This window comes from Chenopodium quinoa, unplaced genomic scaffold (assembly GCF_001683475.1).
Source record: "Chenopodium quinoa cultivar QQ74 unplaced genomic scaffold, ASM168347v1, whole genome shotgun sequence".
NCBI classification, from domain to species: domain Eukaryota; kingdom Viridiplantae; phylum Streptophyta; class Magnoliopsida; order Caryophyllales; family Amaranthaceae; genus Chenopodium; species Chenopodium quinoa.
Genome location: NW_018742907.1, coordinates 480,460 through 507,752, shown reverse-complemented (window position 1 = coordinate 507,752; position 27,293 = coordinate 480,460). Strand labels below are relative to the sequence as shown.

Below are 27,293 nucleotides of genomic sequence, written 5' to 3'. Positions count from 1 at the left end.
CATTGATGATTTGTGTCACGTTTATAGACCAAAACTCCAAATCTATCCATAGGTTAAGTTTAGTTACCTCTGTCTCCATCTCATAGAATTTCACAGCAGTACAACACCCATTTCATTTGACATTAGAAATTGCTCCAAAACCACATCAAGTCAAAATAGGTATATATGATCTGTTTTTGTGCATAAATGGCAGAAGCTCCTGCGGATAGAGCTCCACCCTTTCGTTAGCTTCTTAATAAGTTTTTGGGCCGTGGATTCGAGGCTATCCAAGTAGGCCATGAAAGACTCTACATGGGACTTAACACGGGTTTTTCCGTCATTGTAACTGTCAGAATTGGACCGTAGTTGGATAGCTGAACCATTTGGGTTGGGGATATTGGTGGTGTGTAGTGAATAAGATGTTAACAGTTTTAGATGCCAAGCTTTGGAGAATTGAAGCATTGAGTTCATGGCCTTGTTAATGGCCTGGATATTTTAACTATTAGAACTTGGGCCTTCTGGTTTTTGAATACCTTTTGTTCTTAGTTTGAAGATTTTTTTCTTGGCCAAAAAAAAAAAAAAAAACTGTTTTTGTAGTTTCTAAAGTTGCAGATTAAAATAAGTAGACCACATCATCAGATTCATATTTCATCACATGCAATTCTCGTATATTATTGAATGCTCCTCCATTAACCATAACCAATTAATCAAGAGTCATTACTTGTTTGTTGAGATTTTGATTTTGTCAACTTTCATTTTTTTTTTATTAGTCAAATTAATTTGTTTCAACTGCTACAGACTTCATAAATACTCCGTATATTCTTTGAATCATGTAACATGCTTTTTGTTTTTTCCTTTGTTGGTGAAAAATACAAAGTATTTTACTTCATTTGTTTCATTTCTTAATTCTGCAATACTTTGACTGTTACACCATTCACAATTTCACACTATCTACTATAAGAGAAAACTTAATCATGTAAGATTATACTGTATTAGATTTGTTTCAAAATATACTTTCAAGATATCTCAACATTTTATATAAATTTATGTCAGAAAAAAGCGTCGTAAAAATGAAAATGTTGTCGGTATTTAAGAAACGCAGAAGCGTAATTTAACACGGTTCATACGGTCCAACCAACACAATTATGCTACTGTACCGTGTAATTAACAGACAATCAAGTACCACCAACTTTTTATTTTTAATTTTGTTTAGGCAACATTACCATCAACTAGTAGACTGCATGTTTTCATATCATGTAAATAGGCGCTCACACGTCTTTTAGATGTGAAGGTGCTTCTCTGTATACCTAAGACGTTCAATGTCACAATCTAAACATTACTTTTAATTTCTTTACTCTTTGTTTATTTTCATTTGGTCTGATTCTTTCTCAAACTATATATAGTAACACCACGAATTTCATGGGAAAATAGTATTCTCTTACCACAACCACATCTGTCTCCCTTGGCCTTTAACAAAACACCCTCCTCTCTTGCATTCTTTCCTCTATTCCCTTCTCTAATTCTCGTATTCGCTTTCGTTGTTCGCCTTTCTTCTCTTAGATCTCCCTTAATTCTTACGTTGTTCAGCTGATCTTGTTAGTCTTACATCAGAGAACAAGAGAACAGAGGAAATATTAAGTTAGATTATTTCTGTTTTTATCATTGACTTTGAAAAGAGGGAGCAGATTAGATCTGTTTTGCTCCCTTAACTACTTTCCAATGCATATGCATCGGTCATCTTCGTCGCCGTCGTTTTTGCCATCAATATGCTCTGTTCATACTTTCATTGGCTTAGCCGTGATCTTATGTGTGTATTTCACATTACAGACCTCAATATCACTCCAAGATAAATCTCTTCCATCTGAACAAATCAAAACTACCCTGCCTTCGTCTATTCTTCTACCTCAACAATACGATTCCAATGACATGAATTTCAATGAGATTCCGACGATGGAGCAACCACCTCCTCACTCCAATGAAAAAACAATACTCCGTTCTCCTCCGAAAGCAGAGATCCTAGGCTTAGCCCGAGACTTTGACATTGCTTGGGGAAATGGTAGAGGAACTTTTCATGATAATGGTACGCTTCTTACTCTTTCCCTAGATAAAAACTCGGGTTCTGGATTTGAGTCCAAGAACAGATTTCTGTTTGCAAAGATTGATATGAAGATTAAGCTCATTCCTAATAACTCTGCTGGTACTGTCACTACTTTTTACATGTCCTCGAATGGATCAACCCATGATGAGATAGATTTCGAGTTCTTAGGTAATGTGAGTGGCCAGCCCTATACTATACACACCAATATTTACTGTCAAGGGAAAGGAAATCGCGAGCAACAATTTTACTTGTGGTTTGATCCTACAGCGGATTTTCATAGTTACTCGATTCTGTGGAACCCTGCTAGAATTGTGTTCTTCGTAGATGGTACGCCAATTAGGGAGTTTAACAACATGGAAGAATTTGGTGTGCCTTTCCCAAATAAGCAGCCCATGAGAATATTCTCGAGTTTGTGGAATGCTGATGATTGGGCTACTCAAGGTGGAAAAGTGCATACTGATTGGTCCAAAGCTCCATTTGTTGCCTCTTTTAAGAACTTTAAAGCAAGTTCTTGTGTTTGGTCTCATGGATCCTCGTCGTGTGGGTCAGATGACTTGGATTCTGAATCGTCGGGTTTTGAGAATGCTTGGTTAAGGGAGGAGTTGGATTCAAAGAGTTTAAGGAAAATGAGACGGGTGCAACAGAATTACATGACTTACAATTATTGCGATGATAAGATGAGATTTCATGAAGGGCTTCCTAAAGAATGTACTACTAAAGGGTCTAACAGAGGAAGACAGTCACAGTTTCGATGATTCTATTTCATTTTTGTTATTACATTTTTCTTTTGTATTTCCTCCCTTTTTATTTTCTTAGTTTATATCTTTTTTGTGAGTTCGTTGTAAAATCATATTAGTCATACCACGCGGGTTAATTACAATGTATTACACTATAATACGAAGTATTATTTACATGTAATTACAAATTTAAATTGAAGATGAGGATGTTGTTTACATGATTTTCATGTTTGTTTGGGATCTGTCGATTTTCTTTCCTACACTATAACATACTTCGTACTAACATAAGATTCAGATGCAGAATATGATGATTAGATTTCAGGAAGAACATATATAATAACACAGCATTGGAAAAATATGTAACAGTAAACAAAAATAAACATATCAATCATAAGAACCATATTTTATACAATAAATTTCCTCTTAAATATTATCAACTTCTAACATGCTGCTAAATAAGCTACAAATTCATCAATGTTTTTGTCAGAACTTCCACCTACATCAACTGCTTCTTTAGCCAACTTCTTCCACTTACTCAAATTCTTCTTAATCTCTTCACTTTTCTCACCCTCCATGACTTCCGTAATGCATTCCTCTAATTGCTTTCTTTGCACAATCCCCTTGTCATCTACCCTGGCTCTGACGCCGACTCCCCATATATCCTCCACAAACTTAGCATTAGTCCCTTGGTCCGTCCACTGTGGGACACCCACCACTGGCACGCCGAGGGACAATGCTTCTAGGATCGAGTTAAACCCACAGTGTGTCACAAAACAGCCTGTCGCCTCATGGGCTAATACCTCCAGCTGTGAGGCCCATCCCACCACAAGACCCTGCTTAGAATTTTCTTCTATGATCCCTTTTGGAAGTTTTGCTTGCTCTGATTCTCTTACAACCCACAAGAAATTTAGGTCGCTGTTTTTTAGACCCCGTGCTAGTTCTTGGAATTGTTCATTAGACAATTCAGCTGCACTTCCGAAAGACACATAAACAACCGAGTCTTTTGGTTTGGAGTCTAACCAGTTCTTGCATAAGGTTTTATCTGGCTTGAGGAGATGAAGGCCATAGTCTGTGTCATCTTCTAGTCTTTTGTCAAGGTAATATGACGGAACTGTTGGTCCTATGGTTCTTACTTTCCACAGCTTGGCCATCCAATCAACGACCTAAAGAAACGAGACAAAGTATAAGAGTTAAATCACAATCAATATCAACATCAACGTTATCCCAATGCCTTTAAGGACACGCACGCTAATTTTAGACAGGGTAGGATCAATTCTAATACATCCAAATACGAGTTTAGAGTGAAAGAAAGGCGTGTATATGAGTAATATCGCCTTATGTTATAACAAAAAAACCACCCTATAAGTAACATTTACAAAAACAATTGTAACAAGAGTTCACATTTGTGACCAAATATTAGTATAGGATTTACCTCTTTCTCCATGTCATAGAAGATATTGCACAACACCCAATCTGCTTGATCAATATTAGAGAACTGTCCCAAAATCACATCAAACCAAAACGGGTATGACCCATAAGTGTGCACGAAAGACGGAGCCTCAAACGGGTGGAGCTCCGGAGCCCCAGGAACCGAGACTTTAATCAAGTCAGGACCTGTAAGCGGGAGCTGGATCAGCCCACGTTGAACATGATAGTAAATGCTATTCACTGTACAAGACTGTGTGAAAAACAGCCCAGCAACAAGCCCAAATTGCCTAGCTACATCCAAGGCCCAAGGTAAGAACCCATCATATATGATCGCTTGAACCGGGTCACCTTCATCATTTAGCCTCATAATAAGTTGGGCCAGAGATTTAGCACCATTGACCCGAAGACTATCCAAGTAGGCCGCAATAGACTCCGGGTGACTACCTCCACTATCATCATCGTAGCCATCGGATATGGATCGAATTTGAATCGGTGGGCCAAATTGGGTTTCAATGGTGGTGGTTTGCATAGATTTGAAAATGTATTGGGCTGTGATTAAGGTGGGCTTGATGCCTTTGAAAGCCAATCGTTTCGAGAATTGGAGCATTGGGTTAACATGGCCTTGGCCTATAAATGGAAACACAAGAACATGGGCTTTATGGGCCTGCTTAGTAACCTCCATGGCTGATTTCGGAGTTTTGAATGGAAGTAATTGTTCGTGACCTATGTTTGGTACATAGTTTGTCAAAGAAAATCGATTTCTTACTGTGACGAATGAATTCGGGGTTATAAGCTTAGTATAGATGAAGTCTTTCTTTGTGGGGTGATGAATGGTGAAGGAAGAGCCATGTTCAACGAGACAACGATATATATCTAAGTAGATAAAGTAAATTAATGAGAAGTTGTACAAATTATATTTTAAAATAGCAACACCGAGGTTAAGTTCAACATATGCCATGTGTGACATTGGCGATGACATCAACAATTGCATTAGATATTGGAATTATTATATTATCTCAATAAAAAATAAAATGTTATTGTAGAGTTGACTAGTTGTATAAAATTTGGAAACGTAACTACTTAGTAACACTAGTGTTAGTCTTAGTCTCGTATGTGTATTTTAGTAGTATAGTACTATAGTACCACCTTACTTGATTAGTAACACTAGTGTTTGTCTTAGTCTCGTAGACGTGTATTTTAGTAGTATAGTACCACCTTTTTAGCCGTCGGAATTGGGTCAATGAAAATAATATGAGAAAGTCCAAAAAAAACTTTAAAGTACATATGTACAATGGAGATGGATTAACTTAACGTCAAAAGATTAAGATAATAATTTTCTTATTCATCATTGTACTTCATGGATAACATGAAAATTGAGTGTAATTGTGAGAGTTAAAATGTAGTAAAAATTATATAAATAGATGAGTTGTAACATAGGAAGCATGAAATTATAAATTAAGCTAGATAAGCCACAAATGAACAAAAGTGTAGTATTTCATTATATCAGCTTCTAATATCCGGCTAAATAAGCCACAAACTCATCAATATTCTTATCCGAACTTCCACCTTCATCAACTGCCACTTTAGCCAACTTCATCCACTTAGCCACATTCTTCTTAATCTCTTCACTTTTCTCACCTTCCATAACATCCCTAATGCATTCCTCTATTTGCGTTCTTTGCACAATCCCATTCTCGTCTACCTTAACTCTTACACCAACTTTCCATACCTCTTCTACAAACTTCGCGTTAGTCCCTTGGTCCGTCCACTGAGGCATCCCCACTACAGGCACTCCGAGGGAGAATGCTTCAAGTATCGAGTTAAACCCACAATGTGTCACCAAACACCCTATCGCCTCGTGTGATAATGCCTCTAACTGAGAGGCCCATCCCACCACAAGACCTTGGTTAGAAATTTCGTCTATAAAACCCTTAGGAAGTTTTTCTTGTTCTGCCTCTCTTACCACCCACAAGAAATTTAGGTGGCTGTTTTTTAAACCTTGTGCTAATTCTTCGAATTGTTCTTCGGATAACTTTGCCGCGCTACCAAAGGATACGTAGATGACGGAGTTTTTTGGTTTCGAATCTAGCCAGTTCTTGCATAGGGTATTTGGTTTCAGAAGTTGAAGACCGTAATCTGCGTCATGTTCTAGTCTTTTGTCAAGGTAATATGATGGAACTGTTGGTCCTATTGTTCCTACTTTCCACATCTTAGCCATCCAATCAACTCCCTAAAAAATGAATCAAATTAAAGCATGTGTTAAATGACGATTAATATAACCATATAAACATTAAATAAACATGCATAGTTTCATGATCTAAATTGGGTAGAGGAAAGTCGAATAAATGGTCGATGTTCAAGTTTTCAACGAGGAGTTAATTAAGCCATGTTTAGACTATAGAGGGTGTTAGATAATATATCTTTCCTTAATATTGTACAAATATAGGATATGTTGAAAGTCTTTTATACAGCAGTGCATAATCTATGTTACCGAAAATAAACTTAAAGTACTACCTCCGCTTTTTATTAATTGCAACAAAATGATATTATATCTAAATTCACATTTTTTTTTTGAGTAAAGTAAGATAATAAAACCACATATATTATTTTATTTTTTTTATAAAAAAATAGAGCATATTTTTGAGGACGGTAGAAAATAGTATTATAACAAAGTATATTCTAAAATTTGTTTCTAACTAGATATTAAATAAGTAGCAAATAAGTACTCTAAGTGCAATCAATAAGTGCAATAAAAAAGGTGTGGACCAAACACTTCGTATATAGGTTACGTACCTCTTTCTCCATCTCATAGAAAATATTGCACAACACCCAATCTACTTGATCAATATTTGAGAATTGTCCTAAAACCACATCAAACCAAAACGGGTACGACCCATAACTTTGCACAAACGACGGAGCCTCCCACGGGTGGAGCTCCGGAGCCCTAGGAACCGAGATGGTAGTCGAGTCAGGGTCCGAAAGCGGGAGCTGGATCAGGCCACGTTGAACACGATAGTAAATACTATTTACTGCACAAGACTGAGTAAAAAACACCACCCCAATAAGCCCAAGTTGCTTGGCCACATCCAAAGCCCAAGGTAAGAACCCATCATATATAATTGTACAAATTTTTGCCTCGACTCTAGGGTAGCTAGCTTCTCCTACACCCCCATGCTACTACGTCATTTTATATTCAAGCCATAAATAATCATTCTGCTATTTTTTTTTCTTCATCTTTTTTCATTTTTGTTAACTTTCTATTCAAGCAACTATATAATGATTTTTTTAACCTAATTTCTATTTTATTTCTCTCTTTTTTTACTTATTTCATTTTCTCTCTCCTGCATTTTTTATTTTCCCCCCAATTTTTCTCTCTCTTCTTCCATGGAAATTTCTAGCTCAATTGTGTTTGATCGTGACTGTGATTCTAGCTTAATTGCTTTTGATCGTGATTGTGATTCTATTTTTCCTGCTAGAGTTGGTTTAGTCGACTCGTTTTCGCAACAATGTGAGTAATTTTTCCCTCAATCATTCGATTTTGATTATGCTCTGTTTTCGCATGTAATAGTTCGATTTTGATTTCATAATTTGATAATTGTATGAACTATAGTTTATATAATGCTCAATTATAATTTTTGGTTTTGTAGTTTTGCTTATTGTATGAATTAAAATCAAAATTATGGTCGATTATAATATTTGATTTCATTTTTATTTATGATTATTTTAATTTATAGTTTGTGATGTATTGTTGTGATTTTATTGTTTTTCTTTGTAATGTTGTTATTCGATAGATGTTTTTTCCAGTTTTCTGCATTTTAATGATTGTCTATAGTTTTATAAAATTTGACATTTAATTAATGCTCATGTATGTTAGATTATATGTACATTTACGTTAACATAGGTGTAATTACTGTAATTTACATTTATCTATGTAATCATAAATGTTCATTTATATGTTTTATTATCATTTTGATATATGTTCATTTATGTAATGATAAATGATCATTAACAGTTTACATGTGGTTATTGTACATTATTGCTATTATTTGTGTTCATTTGTTACATTTTAATATTGCAGTGGAAAAAAAGAATGCTATTTTATTTGAGGAAGCAGCTAGTTCTGAATTTTATGGGAAACAATTTCCTTCTGAAGATGTGGCTTATGAAATGTTTAATGAATATGCATTTAGAAAGGGCTTTGGAATTAGAATTGGAAAAAGTAAGAGGCGAAGAGATGGTTCATTCTCTATGAAAATATTTGTTTGTACAAATGAGGGTTTTAAAGATGATAAGTGCAGGAATAATAGGCTGTATGAGAGACTTAACATAAGGACTGGTTGCTTAGCTTTTGTGCAGTTTAGTATTGACCGTTCAGGTGTATATACATGTACAAGACATGAGATGGTTCATAATCATGAAATGATTCCTGTTGACAAGAGACATTTAATAAGGTCTCAAAGGGATATTTCTAAGGAACATATTAATTTCATTTCTACACTTAGATTGAGTGGAGTTAAAGTTTCTGATTCTTTGAGAGCTTTGAAAAAGGAGGTTGGAGGGTCTCCTAACCTTTGTTTTACAGCTCCTGATGCTTATAATGCTATTTCTGTTGAAAAGACAGCTAAACTTGGGGGAGGTGACAGCAATCAACTAATCAAATTTTTTGCTAAGAGACAAATTGATGAAGCAAATTTCTATTATGATTTTGAACAAGATGAAAATGGTGCATTGGTTAATTTCTTTTGGAGAGATGGAAGGATGATGAGAGATTATCATTACTTTGGTGATTTGTTAGTTTTTTATACTACTTATAGGACTAACAAATATGGTATGATTTGTGCTCCATTTGTGGGTATGAATCATCATGCAAATAACGTGATGTTTGGCATGGGATTTATACTTAATGAAAGAACAGAATCATTTGAGTGGTTATTTGATACTTTTCTAACTTCTATGGGAAGGAGAAGCCCTATTACTATTATGACTGATCAAGCTCAAGCAATTGCAGCTGGGATAAGAAATATTTTCCCCAAAGGTGTTCATCATAGATTATGTGTGTGGCATATTGAACAAAATTCTAAGAAACACATTGGGGCGTTGAGAGCTTTGGATGGTTTCACTGATTTGTTTGGTTATTTACTGAAGTATTGTGAAAATCCACCAGAATTTGAGCATTATTGGAAAAGGTACTTCTGCTTTATACTTGTTTAGCTTCTTAAATAATTTTTATAGAAATGAACATTTAGTTTTTTATAAATGTTTATTTATAATGATCATAACTGTTATGCTTAATGATCATGTTTCATTTACAGAATGTTGTTGAAATATGACTGTGCAAATGTTGATTGGTTGAATGATTTGTATAAAATCAAAGAGATGTGGTGTCCAGCTTTTTCAAAGAAATTTTGGTCAGGAGGTGTGCTTTCATCTCAACGTAGTGAGACAACTAACAAATCAGTTTCTCAAAGGCTTAACAAGACACAAGGTCTATGTGATTTCTATCAAGTGTTTCACGATGTGGTTCAAGAGTGGAGAAGCAAAGAAAAAGGGAGAGATTATAATACAATCAGAGGTAATCGTCATTTGGCCTTTGCATACATTGGGATTCTTGTTCATGCTAGATCATTGTATATTATTCAAGCTTATGTGCTTTTTGAGGAAGAGTTCATTAAGGGTACTGCTTGTGATCATAAGGATGTTGGTGTGAATTTTCCTGAATATTATTATCATTTGTGGAGACCTGGGAAAGATATGATCAAGCACGAGGTTGTTTTTAATAAAGAAACACATACAATATGTTGTACATGCATGTTGTTTAGTGAAATGGGTTTGCTTTGTTGTCATGCTCTTCGAATTTATCATATGAATTGTGTTCATAAGATTCCAGATGACTATATATGTAAGAGGTGGACTAAGGCTGCTATGTGTAGTCATGGCCTTGATGAACCTACAATGAAAACCAATGTAGTATCTACAAGTGTTTGGAGGACACAAACACTAAGGAAATTTGTTAAGTTGGTAACAAGTTGTCAACACTCTTTGAATGCTAGAGCAGAGGTTGAATGTTATTTCAATCTTTTAAAAGAAAATATTGAGAGTGTTACTGGTACTATTGATTTTAATGAACCGGTTGAAGGTATTGAAATTGTTGATCATGAAGTTAAGAATCCGGCAAAATCAAGACCTATTGGAGAGAGGAATTATAGGCCTAAGAGTAATTTAGAGAAGGCTTATAACAAAGCCAGGGGTCAGTGGTTGAAGAAAAAGTCAGTATACACTCCTTATAAAAGATCTAAAGGTCAAGCAGCAGTTCAGGTAATAATGCACATTTATGTTTTTGTTATTGATCATTTATGTTCAAGAATTGAACATTTTTGTTTTGCCTTAGGAATTGGACGAGAATGGGTGTCCTATATCTTATGCTAATTCTTTGGCTGATCCTAATGAGTTAATTGTGATTGAAGATCCAAGTGCTCAGGTAAAAACTTATTTTCTTTTTTTTTTATCTGTTTTTATCAAACTCTTTAGAATATTAAACATTTTTACTTTTAATTTTTTTTTCAAGGTTTGTAATAAAAAGACTGCCATTGTAGAAGATATCCCTTCAGATGATAGTGTTTCAAATGACTTTGAACAGGTATTATGTAAATGATTATGTATGTAATTGTAGTTGTTCATTTTAGTAGTTTAAGTTGTGATTATAATGTTTTTATAATTTTCATTTTATTATAGGAATATGGATATAGCTCTATGCAATCAAACGTTACTGTTGATCCAGACATATCTTCTATTGTTAAGGTGAAATATTAATCATCTACCTTTTAATTTTGTATAAGGTCATTATGAATTTTGAATTTGATCATTAATTATTTTAATTTTGATCATTAGGGTAAAACAGCTGCAATTGCTCATGATGTTGATAATTTTCCAACAAGTTCTCAATTGCCACCAAAGAAACCAAGAAATGTACAATTTCCCACAGTTGTGCATGCTCAAATCAATGCTCAAGCTCCTTCTAAAGTTTCTAGCATTGTTCAAAATCCTCCAAAAGCTCCAAGAAATGTTCAAGTTCGTTCTAGTGTTCCGAAGAAAGTTCAAGCTCCTTCTAATGTTCCAAGAAGTACTCAAGGCTGTTTTCGGAATGTTCAAGTTGATTCTAGTATTTCAAGAAATGTGCATGATGTTCCTAATGTTCCAAGAAGTACTCAAGGAAATTCAAGGAATGTGCAAGTTTCTCCTAGTGTTTCAAGGAATGTTCTACTTTCTCCTAGTGTTTCAATGAATGTTCAAGGATCTCCTACTGTTTCAAGAAGTACTCAAGGAGGTTCTCCACAGATTTCAACCAAATATGATAGGTTATTAGCGTTTTTTGATACTAGTGTGGCTAAGAGATTGGCTACAAATGGTAAATAAGAGAGTAAATCAATATCCAATTATGTTTTGGTGTTTAACTATCAACGTTTTTAGTTATCTCAACTTTATAGAGATTCAAGTGCTTTAAGTTTTTTATATTTTGATTTATTAAGTAATTTGAATCTTTTTTTTTTCAAACTATTCTTAAATGTTCTATAAATGATTATTTTTTCTTTTGGAAGTGATCATATACTATTTTAAATAGTAAGAACCATTATTAAATTGGAATAATTATGTTAGATGATTTAAAACTGGCAATTATAATGTAACACTTTACTATTTGTAAATATTAAAAAGATAATAAATTTTGTCTTTACTTGAACAACAACAAAAACTTATGTCCATACAAATACTGAAAGCAAGTATGATCATATATATGTCTATATATGAACATATTGTATTAAGCTTGTGCAAATCTTCTTGCTGCTCTTCTATTGTTCTGTGACTGCCTGTTTCCTTCATTCAGCATTAGTTCAGCAGTGTATTGTACTCTAAGCTTTCTGATTTGGTTCACCTGTTCCAAGAAAATAATTTATTATAAACATGAACATTAATGGTGTTTCGGGGTTTTTTGATGTCCTGCGGGAGAGTTACAATTCCGGGACTGGTATCCTTGCGCCTGTACCTGCAAAACAACGGAGACTCCTTGTGGTGGGAGCTCCGCCTCCAACGGTCAAGTTAGTACTTGTTTGAGGAGTAATAAATGCGGAAAGTAAAGGTGGGAGATCTGGTTCCTCTAGGGGAGGAGTGATCAATGTGTTTAGACTTCTTTTGGTGAGATGATTCCCTTGTTTATGGAGGCTAATGACATGTTTATATAGCCTCGAAGTACGTGCCTAATACTAGGTTTTCTGGGAAAACCTAGGACTGATTGGGCTTGCCTCGGGAATTGGGCCTGCGATGGCCGTTTTCCAGGTTGGCGGATAATGGGCCACATGATGTGACCTGATTAGTCCATGTTGGACCTCTTAGGGTGACAAGTGGCGGACGCTGATTGGCCCACGTGGTGGACACGTGGCAGGTCCGGATTGGTTCATTTGTCATGGGTAATTTTACCCTAAACATTTACCCCTCGGAAGGAGTTATTTCTCTTTCCAGGAGGGATTGCTTCTTTCGAAAGTTAGACCCTCGAAGCTTTGCTAGGTCGGCATCTTGTCTAGTTCTAATGGGAGATGGACTTGATTAACTTAGAAAATTTTGATACCTTGGGCGGTATGACATTTTCAAAGTTAATCAATCATAATAATGATTGCCGCCGAACTAGACAGATGCCGATTCTTTGCCCTACTATGCAGATAGCCCCTGATCAGGTGGACTGTCAACTATTGCACAAGGGGTAAGCGTTTAGCATTATTCGGCCGTTGGCCTCTTTTGATTTAATATACTAAGTTTGGTACTTAGTTTATTTCGTTGGGGGATGGCTGGTCGTCTGCTTTGGTGGCTGCATAGAAGCAGGCGTCAGACAGGACGTCCAACCAAAGTAGCTACGCCTGTTGGGTTACAGACGACAGCTTTAAGTATAGCCAACCTAGTAAGAATAGTGGTCGAGTACCTCTGTTTACCAAAAAAACAGGCGGACTCCTCATACCTTTTAGGTTCCGTACTAAGGAGGGCGACTGGTTAACCTTGCGGTTAGTCAATCACTGCCTATTTTGTTTGAGTGGTAGGGAAACCAGGCGGCAGGGGCCGGATAGTCCCCTTGATTCGCCAAGTTTTTCTTGGATATTAACTCAAAGGTTGTTAACCTAGTAGGAGTAGTGGTTGAGAGCCCCTGTTTGCTAAAAACAGGTGGGCGACTCATACCTTTTAGGCTCCATACTAAGTTTGAGAGAGTGGCTATAAGTTAACATAGGAGTTACTTAGTCTCCGTCACACTCTAGCTGGAGTAGTAGAGGTACCAGGCAGCGGAGGCCGGCTGATCCCCTTGATTCGCCAATGTTTGTTGGCTATTAACCCAAGGAGTGGTTACCTAGTAGGAATAGGGGTTTGAGTGCCCCTGTTTGCCAAAAAACAGGCGGTCTACTCAAACCTTTTAGGTTCCATACCAAGTTTGAGGGAGTGCCTATGAGTTGACTTTGGTGTTACTCAGTCGCCGTCACTCCTGCTTGAGTAGTAAAGGTACCAGGCGGCGGAGGCCGGCCGAACCTTTTGATTCGCCAATGTTTGTTGGCTATTAACTCAAGAGGTACCCCCTGCATTTATCCCAAGTAATACAGGGGGTCATCCGACTCAGATGTCAACTGCTACCACTGGTTTGGTTAGTGATAGAGTTATCCTTGTCTCAAAAACGGCTACGTGGTTTCCCTTAGGGACAGTCGTATAGGTGCCGTGTAATTAGTTTATAGAGCAATGTTCCACCCAAAAGGGAGCTGCTCTCTGCGACGAATTTCATCCGGAGGGATGCCGTCGGACGCCTGCTATGATGTTGGGACAGGGCGTATTAGTTTAAAGATTGGATCAGTTGGCTTGGCGCCTGGACTGATCATTTGGCTTGTGGCCTTGGATAGTTCTTGGTGAACGTAGGTGCTAAGTAAGAGGAGGGTAGCCGCCTGTTTAGGCACAGGGTCGGCCAGACCCTGATCATTTTTTTAGCTAAGTATAGGAGGGTGGCCGTTTATTTTGGAACCAGTCGGTCATCTTCTATGGAGAGTAGCCGATTGTATGTCTAGACGGCATGCCCCTCTGGTGATAGAGTAAAATAATCAAAGAAGAGAGTAGCTGACTATAGAGGTATTGCGGCATGCCCCTCTGATCATAGAGTGAAATACTCAATGGAGAGTAGCCGACTGTAAAGGTACAGGCGGCATGCCCCTCTGAATTAGTATCAAGTATTGAAATAATGTCAAGTGTTAGAGTAGATAGATCACTTAGCTCCCTTCCATGGAGGATTGATGACTCTACTTTCTTCAAATGGGGACAGGTGGTCGTGATAAACTTGTTTTAATGTGGTTTGCGACCTCGCTGCTCGGCCCACACATTTGCCGCCGGTCTTTAGCCCCTTAGTGAAATTAATGAGGGTTGACTGCTTTCATAGCTACGAGACTTCGTCGTATAGGGGGGCGACTACTATTCATGCCGCCTCTCTTGCTTGATAGACTTAGGCAATATTTTTTGAGGGGATCTTATGCTTTTGTTTTATTCTCATGCATGAGAATGAGAATAATGATGTTGTTAGGCGGCTCCCTCCCTTTATATATATATATATATATATATATATATATATATATATATATATATATATATATATATATATTTTCCTCTCTTTTTTTCTTTTTTTCTTTTTTTTTTTTTAAATAATCATAATAATGATTATCATAATGATAAAGCAAGCCCCTATTCGGTATGTCGCTTGCTTTAATTTGGCAAGGCATCCAAGACATTCACCTTAAAAACCAAGATGATGATGATGATGATAACGCTTGCTATGATTACAATCACAAACCTATGCCGGCTGCTATCACCAAAGGTCGGCTTGTGTTGAGCTTCCGCCTGCTAGCTTATTGGCGAGGGCCGAGGAAGGTGTTTTCATCAATGCCCAATGTCGAATTGCTGGCTACTCAAGCTCGAGCTATTAGATATTGATTGATTTTGCTGGGCATCCGGCCACTCATTGCCGGCTGATAATGCCAGTTGGACTTAGCATGATAATTGAACTTAGCATGATAATTGGACGAATGGATAGCTTAGCATGAACTTAGCATGTACTCGTATCCATGATGGAAGAATGTTTTGTAATTGGCTGATCAAGGATAGGTATTACTCTCACAAGAAAGTGTTGGGCGTCCATGGGTGGCAAGCATCTCCCACTCACCCAACCGACTTGGCATTGTAGCTAGGCCTCAATACGCAAGCCTGTCTACGCAAGCATGCACCATATGGCTCTGTTGAAACGACTGTAGACGATGGCCTTTGGACTATGTTCTCACCGCCGGCTGTTATGTTGCGTTTCATGTGCCGCCTCTTTTAACATGGCTGGCTGCTTTGGTTGCAAGTGCCGCCTGCTAGCTTGAGCTACGATACTTCGATGCCGGTTTATTGTTTTAGAGATGGCAGACCGAATGCTCTTGTGCCAATTCCAGCTGCTAATAATTGGCAAGAACGTTAGCAGATGGTCATTCAACAAGTGCTGGCTGTTTTAATTGCCGAGTAGCCGGGCTTGTGATGGCCATGTGTGGCGCCTATTCTTGCTTATTCAGCCATGCATAACACACTCACGCCCTTGCTTCCCATACATACAGCCGCCTAGCCGCCTGCTTTGTACATTCACACGAACTTATTCGACTCGGCTCTTAGAGTTGCTTGCTGTTGGGGTTTGAGCTTTGCACATGGAGCCCGCCGCAAGATAAGACCGGCTGTTCCCACTTGATACTGTCGGCTGCTAGGTGGATTTGTATTGTGAACGATTTCAATGGTTCAACGATCCAAGATTAGGCGCCTAGCTGAAAATAGCCGGCTGGTCTCGTTGATTGTCATTTGATACTAAGCCGGCTGTTTTAATGATTTGCTCTGATTTGTACCCAGTGTCACTGATATCAAAGGAGAGCATAGCACCCATAGCTTCTTGATTACTTGGTTGCCGCCTACTTTACCTTAGCGTGGTCAGAGGCGGTATTTCCTTTTGCTTGGACACTAGGTGCCGCATGATCAAGCTTGAACGCTAAGTCGCTTCTACACTCAAGTGGACAGTGGCTCGGTTTCTTCTACACTCATTTGCATCAAGTATACTTGGTACCATAATTTTGAGCCAAAACCATGCGACTGTACCATGATAAAACATCATATAGAGCCGGCTGGTCTTATCACGATAGCAAAGATCATAGATGCTCGCATGCCGGGGCAGTTTTTGAACCTCAAGTAAACCGAGCACAATGGTTTTTTGGGTATGGCCGGCTGTAATCTTGAGGAGCACTTGTGATTGTGTAATTACTCACGGCGTTCTTGCTTTAAATACATATAGCCGGGTTTTCAAGGCTACCCTCGACGAGCACCGGCTGTTTGGCTGACCGAATGCCGACTAACTCTATAATGCCGCCTGCTCTCAAATGCTGAGAGTGCCGGATGTTTTATCAAGAGCTAACTAATGTTGCGTAGAGATGGCCGGCTGACTTGCTTGTTATGCTTTATTTAACAAAATTCGAAGAGTGCTCTGTTTTCATGGAGTTGAAAATTTATTGCCTCGAACTCGGCATTTGGTTGCCTATTTTTAAAATGCTTGTGCCGGCTTCGTGGCTGGTACTAGGCCGGCTGCCGTTTGCTTTCTTGAGGGAAAACTTAGGTGTCGCCTACTCTAGCAAGGGCTCCAATGCTCAGCTTCTTAACAACCGCTTCAAGCATGGATGGTATCTTTGTATTATATACCGCTTGATATTTGTATGGTATATACTATATTGTATAATGTATACTTAGGTAAAGTGGTTCATAAAAGGACGGTTGCTTCTCTTGATAAACCTTGTTTGTTTTGAAGTAGGAGCCATTAAGACCTTGTTTGCAAGATTTCAACAGCGAGGAGCCAAATGCTTAGCGCCTTATGCTTATGAATGTAAGTAGTGCCCTGTAAAGAATAACTCACAAAAATAGTCATACTCCAGCTGGCCATTTTATGCTTTAAGCTAGTTGTCAATAACTTGGTATGGAAGTAGCCATGTGTTGCCAGGTCATTAACAAATTAGTGTACATGGCATGTTCATGCAAAGCAAATAATGCTTTGTCAATAATGCTCGGAACTCCGAGCCATTCGGCATATTAAACCCCCCCCCCTTTTTTTTAAAAAAAAAAAAAAAGTGGGGGACGACTCATACAAGCTTATGCAAGTGATATGCATGTCATTTGTATGTATATTGCACGTGTATAAGTGTGCATGCAAATTGATGCAATGTTTTCCAGCAACATATACGTGCCATTCATATATATATATATATATATATATATATATATATATATATATATATATATATATATATATATATATATATATATATCAAAATCATAATAATGATTTGGCAACACCAATTCTGGACAGTCGGTCATCCGACGCTTGCAATACTTGACTGCTTGGCCGAATGCAGAGAAGCAGGTATTTTGCCGGTTGTACCCAGTGAGTGTCATGCTAGGCGCATGTAACTTCAACTGGGAGTGGTTTGATTTGGCCGACTGTTCCTTTGCAGGAACAAACGCCCTTTGGTTGATCAAGTCTTGGATCTCCCCCTTGAAACTACTCATGAGGGTCATGAGTTCATTCCTGGTGATAGGGGCAAATCCCTCGGCCGCCTGTTGATGATTAGGCGGCGGGCCGACTGGTTTACTAGATTCATCCAGGCAGTCTCCCCGTTCCTTCTTTTCGATGGGACGGGTGCGTCGAGCTCTGAGGAACCCGTCAGAGGCCGTGTGAGTCTCGACTTCATATTCTTCGTCGGTATCCTGGTCTGACTGGACCAGGGGGTCGTCCATGGGACGCTTCTCACTTAGAATCGGTACAGACTGTGATACCATCTCAAAAGTACTCTCCCCACAGACGGCGCCAAAATGTTTCGGGGTTTTTTGATGTCCTGCGGGAGAGTTACAATTCCGGGACTGGTATCCTTGCGCCTGTACCTGCAAAACAACGGAGACTCCTTGTGGTGGGAGCTCCGCCTCCAACGGTCAAGTTAGTACTTGTTTGAGGAGTAATAAATGCGGAAAGTAAAGGTGGGAGATCTGGTTCCTCTAGGGGAGGAGTGATCAATGTGTTTAGACTTCTTTTGGTGAGATGATTCCCTTGTTTATGGAGGCTAATGACATGTTTATATAGCCTCGAAGTACGTGCCTAATACTAGGTTTTCTGGGAAAACCTAGGACTGATTGGGCTTGCCTCGGGAATTGGGCCTGCGATGGCCGTTTTCCAGGTTGGCGGATAATGGGCCACATGATGTGACCTGATTAGTCCATGTTGGACCTCTTAGGGTGACAAGTGGCGGACGCTGATTGGCCCACGTGGTGGACACGTGGCAGGTCCGGATTGGTTCATTTGTCATGGGTAATTTTACCCTAAACAAATGGGATATAAATGATCATTATGTATTATAAAGTGATCATGAAGTATATTTTTTTGTTTTGTTGAAATTTACTTACATTGTTTGGTTTTAGGTCACAAACCCATTCTTCATTGGGATCTGCAGTGAAAGTTTCCATATGTTTCATAATGTAAACTCCACAGTTGGTGTAATCTTCGTTGCTCCTCCACTTCATTTTTTGCAAAACCACCTTATATTTCTCAATAGAATCTGCATCTTCATACCCCAACCCTTTCAAATATTCTGCATATCCTTTTAACTGCAACATATACAGAAAAAAAAATTCAAAGGATCATATTAATATTGATCATTTTAATTTTCAATATTGATCATTTTGTATAAACAAATTGATCATTTATATATCTATTAAACAATATACTTACCACCAATTGGGGTTGGTTTTCATACTTTGTTGCAATTGTTTAATGTTTTGGCAGTTTTCTGTTGTCAATTATATGCATTTTCTCATTGATATGATCAATGCATAGAAGATAGAAATGTGCATATATGGCCACTGGAAAAAAAAATCTGTACATAGTACACAATATTATTATATATACACATTAATGTAAATGAACATATTATAATTCCATATTGTTCATTAATACCTGTTGATATCCAACTGCACTCTTGATTTTGTATAACCTCAATTCATTTTTTATTCTTTCTTTGAAGTATGCAATTCTAAGCTCCATTGATGATCCTTCAGGACACACTGTATTTGCATACATAATTTGCTGCAAATAATGCACAAGGATCATTTTAATATTCATAATGATCATCTAGTATAAGTGAATTGATCATTTTAGTACACCAATGTATACATGTGTAATTTCAATAAAGACTTACATGTGGAAATGTTGAAAAGTATAACTTGTTCTTTGACCTTTTTTGATTCAGAAGTACTGCCCATGAATCGATCACATTGTTAACTACTAATGTATCCCCTTCAAGAGTTTTCATCTCTTCCCTATTGATCGAATTCACTCCATCATAGTATAGTAGCTCACTGCAAAATATCAATTTTTTAAATTTTATGAGTTTACAACAAACATAATGTTAAAGTTTTAATGAAGTAAGTGATGTATACCTTTGATCTTTTCCACTATAAGCATAGTCTGTTACAAGTTTGTTCATTGTGTCTTCATCTTTGAACAAATCCTTGTACTTGACCATGTATGGAGATCGGAAAGCAAGAGGAACATTTGGGATTTCCCTTTGTGGCCTAGTTAATGTGACCATATATTAATACAAATATGAATTTTTTTAATAATGAACAAATAATTTATATAAAGAACAAATAGTAATACCTTATCTCTTTTTCCTTTGCAATCTCAGTTTTTGCCTTCTCAGCTTCTCTTGATTTTTTTCTTTCCAAAGTCTTCTCTCTGTCACTGAATAAATATTGAATTATGAATGATCATTTAGTATATTGATAATGAACATTATAAATCTATACACATGTAAAGACCATTTATCTTTGTCCTGTTGTGTTTTTGGAAATTTGAATCTTCTCTGTTTCAATTTCTTTTGAATCCTTTTTTGTCTCACTGAATATAAATATAGTATAAATGATTATTCAGTTTAATGAAAAAGAACATGTATATGTGGAATAATCATTTACCTTTCCTTCACATTTGAAGCATATATCTGTTTCTTCTTGTCTTCTCTGAAATATTAATCATGGTTAGTAATGAAGAGTAATTAATATAAAAAAAACATTATTCTCCTTTTTTGAACAATAAACACTTAAAATATTACTAAGACATTTAAATTAAAATACATAATTTACATATCTTAAATTGTGCATTCCTACCCTAAAGCAAAATATTCCCTTCTGATTTTATAGTACATATCCATTACTAACTTCATAAACAAAAACTGTCCAAAATAATTACACGTTATAACCAAATTTATTCTACATGTCCATTCAAAATTATATATTTTCTAACAAGATAGGTCTTCCATGTTTACCCCATGCTTCCTCCTTTCTTGTTTGATTTATCAAGGATATCTTCCATACTTGAACATGCTGGAGATTTCAAGATTGTAGAAATATCTCCAGCAGCTTCCCTATTTTCAGTTGGTGTCTTGGGATCACCAACTTTTGAATCAGATGCTGCAAACAAAATACATGAAAAAAATTTAATATAACTAGAAATGAACATTATACTTAATAATTTGATCATTTATTTGTAATATGTGAACATTGTACCACTCTTTGAATTTCCTTCAACATTTTCTTCTAATGCTTCAGATTTTGAACCTTCACCTTTGTTTAATGCTTTTTGTATTAATTTGCATTCACACATATATAGACTTAGTATCATTAAAGAAAAATATTTTACAATCACAAATGTTCATTTAATACTATATAAGTGAACTTTTTACCTTTTTTTGAATTTCCCCCATCTTGTGGTTCTTCAGAATTTGAACCTCCAACTCTTTCTGTTGATTTAAAATATATGAAATTGTTAATGTAAATGAACATTTGTTATTCTGAACATATACTTTTTTGAATATTTAGACTAAACAAACTTATTATTTTATAAATGAACATTATACTTTTCATAATTGTACATAGATATTAAAGCTTTACCCTCTTCTGGCTTAGAAGAAACATTTGCATCAGTTGTTGTTGAAGTTGTGGCTGCAACATTAATCTGTGCTTCTGTGTTCAAATAAATTAAATTTTAATTCTTTAATTATATTATACTCTTTAAGTAAGGATATTCAAATTAATGACAGTTTTTAATTAAGCATATTTACCAGTTGTTGGAGTTGGGGGAGTTAAGTTGCAACCCAAACTGAATGCCTTCCTTATATCATATTCCTTCTCATTTCCTATTTTCTTTTTTTCTGCTTCACTTGCCTCCATCAATTCCTTCTCAATTTGAGCTATGGCATTCAAAAAATCCTCTGATCCAAATATTTCTTCATCTTGGCTGAGAATTGATGGTTCTCTTGCCATCTTTCCCAACACTTCATCTACCTTCTTGACCAACTGATTCCCAGGGAAGAGCTCTTTTGCCTTAACCAATTTGGTAGAAATTCTTGCCAAAGATGCACCAACTTCTTGTACCATTGATGCAAATTCATTCATAAAGACCTGTCATTTATAAAACATATAAAAAAAAATCATATAAGACATTATGTGTTTTGATATTGAACATTTCATAATTTATAAATGATCATTTTGTACCTTAGGATTGTCTTCAGGCTTTTCTTCTATTCTTGGAAGGACTTTTCCATATCCATAGTTCAAATCATTTTCTGTTTTTATCCTTTCAAGTGACATATCCCTTTTCCAACAAGAAATTATTGGAATTGTTCTTGGTTGTATTTTGTTCAATCTTTGAACTCTGTCAAAGTAGAACAGCAGCACCAAAACCCATTACTATAAATGAACATATAATATAATACAAATGAAAAATTAATATAAAAGATTAAAATTTTAGACGAAATCGATATTTAACATTTTGTTAATGAACATTCATTGTTACTAAAATGAACATTTTATAATTTACTATTGTGTGTTGTAAACTTACCATCAGAAATTGCAGTGGTCCATTGTAGAATCCTTTTCCTCCACTCTTTCTCCATGTCACATGGCAACTGATGAGAGAGTCAAACACGTACTGACACCAATTCAAGTTTTTTATTTTTTCTTTGTCCATCATAGAAAACAGAAACTTGAAATGGCATTGGTTGTTTGAAATACACTTCATCAAACAATTCACAGCAACTACCAAAAAGTTGGTGAGAAAATCTTCTTCTGCTGGCCTTTGGTTTTTGAATTTATCACTTGTATATTGAGCAATAATTTGGTTTACAGATGGTGTTTTGCCTTGCCATTTTGACCTCCAATTTTTTATAAATACACCAAAATCTTCACTTGCTCTGTCTGATTTGGCTTCAACAATGGGAATGTCTCCCATTGGCAAACCATATACAATTCTCACATCCTCCACCTCAATTTCAATTTTCTCACCTTTAGGCAGCTCAAAACTACAACTACTGACTTCAAAGCTATCTAAAACCCAATGGCTGAATTGTTTGTCAAGCTGAGGAAGTTCTATATCCAACAACGGCCCCAGTCCTATTTTATGCACTAATTTCTTCTGTGTATCACTCATTTTCTTAACCCAATGCATGAATTTGACATGGCCTCCTCTTGTCGAACTTCCAACTTCCTCTTCATTCTTTTCTTCCTCCTCTTCTTTTTTTTAGCCACTGAAAATTCAGTTTTCCTCTTCACAATCTTTTTTATTGGTTCCCTCTCATACAAAACCATTCTTTTTTCTTCAGCTTTTGGTTTTTTCAATGTTGTTTTCTTTTCTTGAACTACTTCCACCTCCTCACTTTCTTCATCTTCTTCTTTTTCAGCATCAAAAGCTGGATCCTCACTGTCTGATCCACTATCAGTATTACTTTTATCATCTTCTTCATTTTCCTCCTTTGATTGTTCTTCAATGATTTTTGTTTTCTTCAAAGGGCCTTTAGCTGATGCAGAAGGCCTCTTCTGGCCACCTAAACATTTGATCAATTATAATATGTAAAATGAACATATATATATGAAAGTGTAAATTGCTAGTTTGTATTTGAACATTTAACTTTATTAATATGTACATTACCTTTTTGTTCTACTTTTTAAGAATTTTCTTTTCTGCAGGAGCAGAACTTGTTGCAGGGACTTCTTCTTGTTCTTCATCCTCTGATGGTTCATCATAAGGCACTTGATCTATGACTTTTCTTTTTTTTGCAGGACCTTTAGCTGATGCAGCAGGTCTTTTCTGACCACCTAATTATTTGATCAATTACATTAAGTAAAATAAACATTTTAAAAGTGTAAGATTGTAATTGAACATTTATTGTTTTAGATATGTTCTTTTACCTTTTTGGCCTGCTTTCTCAATAACTGCAGCCCTTGTACGCCCTGTTTTCTCAGCAGGTTTCTCTGCAACTGCAGTTGCAGCCCTTGGACGCCCAGGCTTTTTGGGTGTTGTTGCTGCTGGTAGGTTTTCAGCAATTGCTGTAGCAGCTGTTGCTATAGCTGATATGCCAGGCAACTTAACATCTGCAAATAAACATTGTTATATAAATATTAATATAGTTGTAATATTTTATTTAATATGATCATTGTTATATTAGAAATTGTACATTTTATTTACCTCGTGATTTACTTCTTGTTCTTCTTGCTGGTGATTATTCATCTTCCTATTTTTTCTGATTTTCTTCCAATTCTTTTTTCTTTTGATTTTTCCTTGCAACCATTTTCCTTCTTGGTTGCTTTGAATTTTGTGAAGATTCTTCACTCTTTTGAGACAAATTTAACTCTTCAACAGGTTTTATACCTCTCAATATTCTTGTCAACTCCTCATCCCTTTGCAATTCTTCTTGTCTTTGTCTTTCCAATTCTTCTTCTGTTTCATCCTCAATCTCAATTTCTTCACTACCTATACATTTAGATCATTTACAAATTGGTAAATGAACATTTTCAGTATAAGTTTTATTGATTAAAAAAATTTAATATTTAATTTAACAATTATGTACATTACCTAATAGGATTTTTTTAATTTCAGCAGGGGCCTTCTGTTGTGCATTTGCAGAACTTGCTGCATGGGATTTTTCTGCAGCAGAGGACTTTTCCAGCAGTATCAACAGTTGTAGCAGGGGCCTTTTTAGCAGCAATGACCTTGCTAACAGGAGCAGTTTTCCAGTTTTTTGTCAGTTTTTTTAGTATTCCTTGAGTTGACACTTTTAATTTTTTCCTGGCAACAGATAATTTATGATCAATAATATTGTAAATGTGGAATAGAAACATTTAATAAGTTATATATGTTCATACTTTTGCATTATGTATGAATGTGTTTCTTCAACTGCTGCTGGAGGCTCATCCTCTTTTGGAGGCTCTTCCTCTGCTGGAGGCTCATCCTCTGCTATAGCCTTCACTTGTTGTGTAGGCTGATCCTTTGTTGTAGCCTCTTTTGGAGGCTCATCTTCAGTTGATTGATTTCTGAAAATTAAAAATTGAAAATGATTAAAAATGTTTATCAACTAATATGAAAATGAACATTAGTTGATTTCTGAAAATACCCTGCTGCATCCTTTTTTGGTTGTAGTTGTTCAACCTCTCTTCTGTCTTTCTTAGGTGATTGATTTCTGAAAATCAATTAATTTCAAATAATTAAAAATGTTTATTAAGTAATATGAAAATGAACATTATGGGAATCAAATACCCTGTATTCACTAATTCTGATCCAGCCTTTTCTTGTTGTAGGTGATCAGTTTTTGCTTCCTCTTCAGTTGTTTTTTTTTCTGAGAATGCAAATCATTAGATTATGTATGACAACTAAGAAATAAATGAACATTAAACACATTGAGGTAGAATATACCCTTGATTTGTTGATGCATCATCTATTTTTGAAGTTTCCTTCTCTTGTTCACTGAAATTTTTCGAATGTTAATACATAAAAGTATGATTATGTAGTTGTATAAAAATTAATTATTGAATTTTTATTAAGTATTTATACCTTATTGATTGATTTTTCTCTGGCCTTGATCTTGACATTATAAATTTCACTTTCAACTTTTTTGGTTCACTAAAATTTTACAAATTATTTCAATTATGAGATTAAGTATTGAAGTAAATGATTGTACATTAAATATTACATATATGAATATTTGTAAGTATATCAACTTACTTGGAATGTAGGTTGTCTCCTAATAAATAGGGTTCCCACTTTTTTATAACTTCATTTCTATCCAATTTGTTGTCTATTTAAGAACATTCTTTTCTCTCATGAATTATAGGATAAGGATTGAACATTCCATTGTCAAATTGCATCAAGTGTATCACTTTAAATGGTACATCACTACAATGTAAATTAATATTGTAAATCATAAAAATTGACATGATGTTTCTATGTTAGACAAATGTACAGAATAGTTCATATAAATGATCAATATAGTTGTAGCAATGAACATTTGTATACACAAATATGGATATATATAACATAATATGAATTTTGACAATATAGTGTTTTGTAAATGTTCATTTTACTACACAGATGAATAAAGTATATGTTTTCTATTTGTACAAAATGGAATTTAGAAATGAACAATTAATATGTCAGTAAATGTATACACATAAATTTAGAAATGAACAATTTAGAAACAAACATAAATTGCATGTTGTACACATAATATACAAATTTGAACATATGTATACATATATATGCACACATATATGCACACAATCCAATTTGAACATATACTGTTTTGTATTTGTTCATTATATTTCACAATACTATACTTTATATTTTTTTTGGTTGATCATTTAATCAAAATTATGCATACATTCCAATATTAACAGTAACTTGTTTAAATTTTTATTATCGTCTCAGAAATAGAGGAAAATTATGTTTATTTTGAAATTAAACAATAACTTGTTTAAATATGAGCAAATTTAAATAAATTTATGCTTATAATTCCAAAAAAAATAGTAATACTTACTTTGATTGTTCTGGAACTCCAGTATTTTGAATTTTTTTCCTGAAGCATCATCAAAAAGAAAAAATACCAAAAAATTAGGGTTTTGTTTCGCAATTTTCAATTAATTTTACACTAAACATGTAAAACATACTTACTCATTAGATTTTTGGTTTGTTGTTGTTGAAATTTGTCGAGATTGTGCAATTTCGTCTCTTATGTCGGACATTTTAGACAATTTTACTTGCTAATTGCATGTACGAAAATGGAGTAGAGAGAGAAAATGGAGGTTGAGTGAGAAATTGGAGAAAGAGGATAAGAAAGAAAAATGTGATTATTTGAAAAGTTTTTTTTTTTAATTATATATATATATGGGTGGGGTAGTGGGAAGTTACTGGCAGTTTTAGAGGGAAGTTATTGGAATGTGTGGGGGTAGTGGTACGGCGTCGTTTAGGGGGGGTGTAGGGATAAATGGCTAAACTAGAGTCTAGCCATAAACAATTAATATAATTGCCTTAACTGGGTCCCCTTCCTCATTTAACTTCTTAATAAGTTGGGCCAACGATTTTGAACTGTTGGTCCGAAGGCTATCCAAGTAGGCCGCGGTAGTCTTAGCTTGGTTATACCACCATCGTCGTAGCCATCGGAAATAGGTTGTACTTGTATTGTTTGGCCATTTTGGGCCGTAGTGATGGTGGTGGTTGACATGGATTTGGAAATGTAGATGGTTGGGACTAATGTGGGCTTGATGCCTTTGGAGGCCAAACGTTTCGAGAATTGAAGCATTGGGTTAATGTGGCCTTGGGCCGGATATGGTAGCACAAGAACATGGACTTTATGGGGTTTATTTGTGTCCTCCATGATGGTTGTTATCGGAGTTTAGAATTTAATCGGAGGTGGTACAAATGATGGATTTGTTTTAGTGTTTTGGGAAATATAAATGTACAAATGTTGTTTGGGACTTTATAAAAGGTTGGTGACTGAAGTGTATTTATAGGGAGGAATTGACCAATTATACTATCATGGAAGAAAACGAGGATTCTCTGTCTCAAATAATTTGAGTCATTAATGACTCTAATAGCACGGCGTTGGTATTAA

The 27,293-nt window shown here is 35.8% G+C and overlaps 8 protein-coding genes across 10 annotated transcripts; 2 read left to right on the top strand and 6 right to left on the bottom strand.

The window, feature by feature from the left end:
• The first annotated feature begins 1,239 nt into the window (after window positions 1-1,239).
• Window positions 1,240-3,039, top strand: LOC110727517 (xyloglucan endotransglucosylase/hydrolase protein 22-like). The gene has a single exon (XM_021907078.1). The coding sequence runs from the start codon at window positions 1,699-1,701 to the stop codon at window positions 2,830-2,832; it is 1,134 nt and encodes a 377-aa protein (XP_021762770.1). The 5' UTR covers window positions 1,240-1,698; the 3' UTR covers window positions 2,833-3,039.
• Window positions 3,040-3,076: 37 nt separating this feature from the next.
• LOC110727516 (UDP-glycosyltransferase 74G1-like) lies at window positions 3,077-5,155 on the bottom strand. The gene is made up of 2 exons (XM_021907077.1): window positions 4,247-5,155; window positions 3,077-3,977 (listed from the first exon to the last, which is right to left on the bottom strand). The coding sequence occupies exons 1-2, from the start codon at window positions 4,922-4,924 to the stop codon at window positions 3,255-3,257; spliced, it is 1,401 nt and encodes a 466-aa protein (XP_021762769.1). The 5' UTR covers window positions 4,925-5,155; the 3' UTR covers window positions 3,077-3,254.
• A 533-nt stretch (window positions 5,156-5,688) lies between these two features.
• LOC110727513 (UDP-glycosyltransferase 74E2-like) lies at window positions 5,689-7,935 on the bottom strand. Its single transcript, XM_021907074.1, has 2 exons — window positions 7,036-7,935; window positions 5,689-6,472 (listed from the first exon to the last, which is right to left on the bottom strand). Exons 1-2 carry the CDS (start codon window positions 7,045-7,047, stop codon window positions 5,753-5,755), a joined length of 732 nt encoding a protein of 243 aa, XP_021762766.1. The 5' UTR covers window positions 7,048-7,935; the 3' UTR covers window positions 5,689-5,752.
• LOC110727441 (protein FAR1-RELATED SEQUENCE 5-like) lies at window positions 6,109-11,829 on the top strand. The gene is made up of 8 exons (XM_021907000.1): window positions 6,109-6,148; window positions 6,332-6,406; window positions 8,321-9,428; window positions 9,555-10,557; window positions 10,631-10,720; window positions 10,808-10,879; window positions 10,975-11,040; window positions 11,131-11,829. The coding sequence occupies exons 1-8, from the start codon at window positions 6,109-6,111 to the stop codon at window positions 11,653-11,655; spliced, it is 2,979 nt and encodes a 992-aa protein (XP_021762692.1). The 3' UTR covers window positions 11,656-11,829.
• Window positions 11,830-18,724: 6,895 nt separating this feature from the next.
• Window positions 18,725-19,960, bottom strand: LOC110727514. Its single transcript, XM_021907075.1, has 4 exons — window positions 19,795-19,960; window positions 19,554-19,713; window positions 19,088-19,441; window positions 18,725-18,963 (listed from the first exon to the last, which is right to left on the bottom strand). The coding sequence occupies exons 1-3, from the start codon at window positions 19,944-19,946 to the stop codon at window positions 19,286-19,288; spliced, it is 468 nt and encodes a 155-aa protein (XP_021762767.1). The 5' UTR covers window positions 19,947-19,960; the 3' UTR covers window positions 18,725-18,963; window positions 19,088-19,285.
• LOC110727512 lies at window positions 19,809-22,340 on the bottom strand. Of its 3 annotated transcripts, XR_002512553.1 has the most exons (8): window positions 22,253-22,340; window positions 21,907-22,066; window positions 21,474-21,813; window positions 21,304-21,375; window positions 21,096-21,152; window positions 20,920-20,988; window positions 20,329-20,823; window positions 19,809-20,098 (listed from the first exon to the last, which is right to left on the bottom strand). XR_002512553.1 is itself a non-coding variant. In XM_021907071.1 (7 exons), the coding sequence occupies exons 2-7, from the start codon at window positions 22,000-22,002 to the stop codon at window positions 20,675-20,677; spliced, it is 783 nt and encodes a 260-aa protein (XP_021762763.1). In that variant the 5' UTR covers window positions 22,003-22,066; window positions 22,253-22,340; the 3' UTR covers window positions 20,264-20,674. The 3 variants fall into 3 exon arrangements, 2 of the variants coding, with proteins under 2 accessions (XP_021762763.1, XP_021762765.1); XM_021907071.1 differs by lacking the exon at window positions 19,809-20,098 and having other exon boundaries at window positions 20,264-20,823; XM_021907073.1 differs by lacking the exons at window positions 19,809-20,098; window positions 20,920-20,988 and having other exon boundaries at window positions 20,266-20,823.
• A 496-nt stretch (window positions 22,341-22,836) lies between these two features.
• On the bottom strand, window positions 22,837-24,528 carry LOC110727440 (histone H1-like). Its single transcript, XM_021906999.1, has 5 exons — window positions 24,321-24,528; window positions 24,059-24,160; window positions 23,599-23,781; window positions 23,352-23,505; window positions 22,837-23,122 (listed from the first exon to the last, which is right to left on the bottom strand). Exons 1-5 carry the CDS (start codon window positions 24,526-24,528, stop codon window positions 22,837-22,839), a joined length of 933 nt encoding a protein of 310 aa, XP_021762691.1.
• On the bottom strand, window positions 24,382-27,171 carry LOC110727515 (pollen-specific leucine-rich repeat extensin-like protein 1). Its single transcript, XM_021907076.1, has 6 exons — window positions 26,354-27,171; window positions 26,220-26,258; window positions 25,100-25,150; window positions 24,944-25,022; window positions 24,801-24,866; window positions 24,382-24,720 (listed from the first exon to the last, which is right to left on the bottom strand). Exons 3-6 carry the CDS (start codon window positions 25,119-25,121, stop codon window positions 24,537-24,539), a joined length of 351 nt encoding a protein of 116 aa, XP_021762768.1. The 5' UTR covers window positions 25,122-25,150; window positions 26,220-26,258; window positions 26,354-27,171; the 3' UTR covers window positions 24,382-24,536.
• Between the last annotated feature and the right edge of the window lie 122 nt (window positions 27,172-27,293).